Source organism: Octopus bimaculoides, chromosome 28, assembly GCF_001194135.2.
Source record: "Octopus bimaculoides isolate UCB-OBI-ISO-001 chromosome 28, ASM119413v2, whole genome shotgun sequence".
Classification (NCBI taxonomy): domain Eukaryota; kingdom Metazoa; phylum Mollusca; class Cephalopoda; order Octopoda; family Octopodidae; genus Octopus; species Octopus bimaculoides.
This window is the reverse complement of record NC_069008.1, coordinates 16,312,405-16,318,414: the sequence shown is the minus strand read 5'-3', so window position 1 is coordinate 16,318,414 and position 6,010 is coordinate 16,312,405. Positions and strand designations below refer to the sequence as shown.

General features: G+C 36.9%; 1 protein-coding gene across 1 annotated transcript in view; it reads right to left on the bottom strand.

Annotated features, from left to right (window-relative positions):
• Nucleotides 1-3,664: 3,664 nt before the first annotated feature.
• LOC128251127 (zinc finger protein 665-like) overlaps nucleotides 3,665-6,010 on the bottom strand; it is a 5,647-nt gene continuing 3,301 nt past the window's right edge. Inside the window, exon 2 of the mRNA XM_052977573.1 lies at nucleotides 3,665-6,010. This exon is cut by the window's right edge and continues 1,301 nt beyond it. Within this exon, the coding sequence (XP_052833533.1) occupies nucleotides 5,374-6,010 (637 nt within the window). The 3' untranslated portion in view covers nucleotides 3,665-5,373.

The window sequence follows — 6,010 nt, the reverse complement described above, 5'->3', positions numbered from 1 at the left end:
ACATAGCTCGTTGGCTCACAATCATGAGGTAGTGAGTTCGATTCCCAGACCAGGCTGTGTTGTGTTCTTGAGCAAGACACTTAATTTCATGCTGCTCCAGTTCACTCAGCTGTAGAAATGAGTTACCTTTGTTTGTTTTTTTCTTTACCGAAAAAGCAATAGTGCTTACAAAATCGGTCCGGAGGTCCGGCTCTAGGAGTCGGTGGTGGGTAATGAAAAAAAAACTCATTTCTCGAAAAATTTTTCTTTCAATGAAGCAATCATTTCCATCTTATGTGGGCCACATATCGATGACGATTCGCTATATTATCTATGGTTTCTTCCACAATCTCTTAGAGTAGATCTCTCACCCGCTCAATATATTTACGCACCATACAGTTAAAGAGAAGAATCCTCACATGTGCAGACCAATATAAGGTGGACAATATAAATAGAGGAGACATGAACGACGGTAAAACTTGGTTACAGTAATACGTACAAAAACAAAGCGAGAATTTGTCAAGGCAGTTGGTTCGAAAACAGCCATCTCACTTTCTTTAACATCATCCTTCTATCATATTGCTGGCCCCACGACTTCGCTCTGAAAGACGTTTCTCATAAGGTCCACTGCAACAAGAATACTTGGTCATCTTCAACTATTGGAAGGAGGAACCGAATTCTCAATACACGGTACAGTATTCCCGGATTTCTGCAAGCCAGATAAGAGGTCCGGCACGTACGATCAATCGATAGATAGGTGTGTATATCTTACCTGTTATACTATACAAATCAATATTTAGTGTGAAAATATATTTAATCACACCAAAACTCCCTGAAAACACAATAAAAACACGCTGTAATTTACTCACCCGTGTCAAAATAAAAAGATTGTGGCGGAAACGGAAGTATAGTCTGTCATGTGACAAAAGTAAAACCACCGCTCTCTAGTAAGTAAAACTATATTGAGATAAAGGGGAATAATAATAATATTTTAATGCAAATCACCATGGTTACTGTGGTAAATATCTGGCTCTGATTAACGAATCTTCATTAGTCACTAGCGGCCTTGGTGATGATGTTCTAAAAGATATATTTTATACTTTGTGATTTCGTGTGTCGAAGCATATTTCGTTTTGTCTGGAGAGACTCTTTTTATTTTAGTGCTTTGTTATTTAACACACTCACCGCTAAAGTTTCCACTCATTTATTTCTCCTACAATTTTCGTTGAGTCTTGCAACCTTTTCAATAGTCGGTGACTGTCCGTTATCCGAGCTAATTTCTTTTTGTTTGTTTGTGCGCGCGTATATATAAGCTCGAAGAATTGAACAATCTATCTTGAAACGAGCACTTCGTAGGCAGGACTTAACTAGGATCTATTTTAAAACGGGGGCACCAGTTTTCATTTATGTTTTATGTAGTGTTTTTGATACCGAAAGACTTTCAAACTTCGTATACTTATCTATTTTGTGTTATAGAACAGAAAAAAATTTTTGTATTCGAATTTATTTCATGTAAAAAATTGTCTTATTTCGATAATTTCTACTAATCACTGACGTCTATTCAGTTGAAAACAGTTAGCGCTGTAACGGTGTATATCGTATTAATCCCCTAACCCTAACTCTAAAATTGTTACGCACAGCGTAATTTATTATATAAAGAATATATGCGTATAAATTACGATTAAACCGGATGAAATATGTCACAGGGAATAACATTTTTATGACTGCCCAGCAGTAACTCTATTCAGCTGAATAGACGTCAGTGATTGGTTGAAATTACAGAACTACGACAACTTTAACATGGAATAACTTGCGATGTACGTTTTTTTGTTAAGAAGACTAAGAGTAAAAGATGTTTTATATGACACATTCTACCAGTGTCCCAAGTTTCAAAGTGTTTCGTTAGTGTTTCGTTAAGAAAATACTGGTGCCCCCGTTTTGAAATAGATCCCTTAACTACAATCCCAGACACTTTCCTGCTTAAAAATATTTCTAACGTCTGCAGTAGATTTTGTTTGTCAAGAGCAGGACTTACTAGTCATATAAGATATCATGACAGTATTTATTAATTGAAGAGTTGGCCTTCATGCATGTATGTGTGTACGTTTGTATGTATGTATTCTGCATATTCATGTGTTTGTGTGTGTGTGTTTGCATGTGTTGTGATTAACGTTGCTTCAGGAGGCAAGCTGTCAGAATCGTCAGAGCACTGGACGAAATACTTATTGGCTGGGGTTTTTCTTTATCTTTCATCCTTTTGGGGCGATAAAATAAATAGCAGTGAAGCACTAGGGTTGATATAATCGCCTTATCTTCTCACTGGTCACTGCCCTTGTGGAAGATTTGATACCGCACGATTTTCACTAAGAAAAAAACAATCGGATTTTTTCATGGAATCCAGTACCCTGACCTCCTAATAAACTGCAAACCTCTACTTTTTGTTCGGAAAAAAAGGGGAGGAGGAGAAACGACCCCCTTAACACGGGATCATTGGAAATTTTTTTTTCGTTGAATGAATTCCAGTGACCTCCTAATATGCCATAAAATCCTTTAGGGGGAGGGGTCCAGAAAACGGGGTGGAGCAGGGTAGGGTGGAAGCCTCGGAAATTTCACCCCCATCCCATAGGGAAGTACACCCATGCAATTTTCACTAAGGAAAAAAAAAGAAAAGGAAAAACTTGGATTTTGGCCTGGAATCAAGTACCCTAATTTTCTAATATGCTGTAAACCCCTTATTTTTGTTCGGAATATATGCGAGGTGGGAAACCGAACCCCCCACATCCCTTATCCCGGAATCATTGGAATTATTTTTTCTTTTTTTCGTTGAATGAATTCTAGTGACCTCTTAATATGTCACAATACAGTTTTTGGGAATCCAGAAAACGGGGTTGGGTGAAATGGAACTTTCAGAAATTTTACCCACTCCCAACATTTTACAGAAATACATTTTCCAGAGTGTGAATTACATGGTTCGTTATTAAAATATATGAACAATGTGGATTAATATGTTGACATTTATATTGTGTATATTTATGCTGAACATATTTTTCCTGAAGTCGTAGTCTATGCATATATATGAAATGTATAATATATATGTCTATGTATATATATGAAAGGTATTAATATCCAGAGGACCCAAAGAGTGGCAGGAAACACTAGGTAAGCGCTATGGACAGACTGTAGTTAAATTCTTGGTTCTATAGTGATATGAGTGAGGAGTCTAATGTGGGTCTTGTATTAGCATGCACATATATATATTAGACAAGTGGAGGCGCAATGGCCCAGTGGTTAGGGCAGCGGACTCGCGGTCGTAGGATCGTGGTTTTGATTCCCAGACCGGGCGTTGTGAGTGTTTATTGGGCGAAAACACCTAAAGCCCCACGAAGCTCCGGCAGGGGATGGTGGCGAACCCTGCTGTACTCTTTCACCACAACTTTCTCTCACTCTTACTTCCTGTTTCTGTTGTGTCTGTAATTCAAAGGGTCAGCCTTGTCACACTCTGTGTCACGCTGAATATCCCCGAGAACTACGTTAAGGGTACACGTGTCTGTGGAGTGCTCAGCCACTTGCACGTTAATTTCACGAGCAGGCTGTTCCGTTGATCGGATCAACTGGAACCCTCGACGTCGTAAGCGACGGAGTGCCAACACCAACAATATATTAGACAGAATGAGATAACAAAGCCTTTGCGAAAGGAAGATTTTATTAAATATTTCACAGTGCTAAGCTATCTTCCTTACAAAGACACAGTTGTGTATAGGATGTATATAAAACAGTGGTCTCCAAGCTTTTTTATACCACGGACTGGCTTCATGACAAGCAATATTCCATCAGACCAATACTGTGTGACTTCAGTACATTTTGATAATGAAAACAATAATAAAAAGAGTAATTCATTAAAAGAAAGATAAAATGTATAATTTTTCCACTCTCATATAGCAAAGTTCTTTAAAATCATAAAATTAACTGAAAATTATTACAAATAAACAAAAATATACATTAATTGCAAAATGTACTTACATTTATGACAGATAGTAAAGGTAGATGTAAAATATATACTAATTATAAAAATATACTTTAATTATAAATGTACTTAGTTATGAGAGATTGTACTGAGTAGGTGAATATTGTATATTTAAACAATTAATGTCAAATATTCAATTTAAATATTATATAATTTTAAACAAGTTAATAATTTCTTTCTGGTCTGGTAGCAAATGCTACAAAGACCAGTACCTTTCTGCAGCCTGAGGGTTGGGGACCTCTGATATAAAATACAAAGTTGATAGTTGCTCCTATATATTGAGTTGGCAACAAAGTTCCTGCTGGTTTTTTTTGATTTTGGAATTTATTGCGTTTTTAAATTTTGGAATTTATTTTTTCAAGAATTCTATTTTTGCTTCATTTTGGAATCTTTTTTTTTTTTTTTGTTTTCTAGTTAATTTTTGTTTATTTTCAGATTATTAACATGGAATGTCAAGTTAAGAAAACGAGCATTTTCAACACCTTTTTTTTTTTTTGCATTTAATTATTGTGGTTCTAATGCCACAAAAGCTGATTGCAACATTTGTTGCTGGGTATGGAGAGGGTGCCATAGCTGAAAGAACCACTCGTGGTTGGTATGCCAAGTTCAAAAATGGAAACTTTGACCTCAAAGACGCACCTCGTTCTGGCCGTCCAGTTGAGTTCGATGAAGAGCGATTAAACCAACTTTTGCACGAAAATCATCATCAAACAACAAAGGAACTGGCAGAGAAAATGGAATGCTCCCACACTGCCATAGAGAAGCAGCTTCACTCGATGGGAAAGGTTCAGAAGTATGGAGCATGGGTTCCGCACGCTTTAAGTGACAACAAAAATCAATGAGCCACAATCTCCGCTGGTTTGCTTGCTCGTCACCACTCAACTCATGGACACAAGCAACAATTTCTTTACCGATATAGATGTATGTTTATACTTGAAACCTGTATGGTTACTGTCAAGGGGTCAATGATTACTGATGAAGCCTCAGTCATGATTTTGCAGTAGAAACGTTTTTAAAATATTGGTTGTTGTTGGGTGTTCTGATGAATTTTGACAATGATGCAATCAATTACACTTTCATATGGATAGATGCATGTCTAGTTAAGTTACTTCTCCGAGAGAATGATTTACCACATATCACAGTGATATGGTCTCTCCCTTGTATGAAAACGTTTTTGTCTAATTAAGGTAGAGGTTTCAGAGAATGATTTTCCACAGACATTATATGGCTTTTGCCCTGTATAAATACGTTTGTGTGTGGTCAATTTAGTAATTCCAGAGAATGATTTACCACAGATATCACAGCAATATGGTCTCTCCCCTGTGTGAATATGTTTGTGTTTTCCTATGACACTACTGTCAGAGAATGCTTTACCAGATATCACGATTATATGGTTTTTCCCCTGTATGAATACGCTTGTGTGTGGTTAAGTTACCTTTTGCAGAGAATGACTTGCCACAGATATCACAGTGATATTGTCTCTGTCTCGTATGAATACGTTTGTGTTTAGTTAAGTTAGAGATGTCAGAGAATGATTTACAACAGACATCACAATTGTATGGCTTTTCCCCTGTATGAATACGTTTGTGTGTAGTCAAGTTACTAATTCCAGAGAATGCTTTGTTACAGACATCACACTGATATGGGCTCTCGCCTGTATGAATACGTCTGTGTCTTTTTAAGACTCTACTGCTAGAGAATGCTTTGCCACAGATATCGCAACGATATGGCTTCTCTCCTGTATGAATACGTTTGTGAACTGCTAATTCACTACCTACAGTGAATGATTTACCACAGATAATACAGTGAAATGGATTCTCTCCTGTATGAATAAGCATGTGTCTGCTTAACTGTTTATTCTCAATGAATGTCTTGTCACAGATATTACATTTAAATGGCTTCTCTCCTGTATGAATACGTATGTGTTTAGTTAAGTCACTGTTTTCAGAGAATGATTTACCACAGATCTCACAGTGATATGGTTTCTCTCCTGTATGAATACGTATG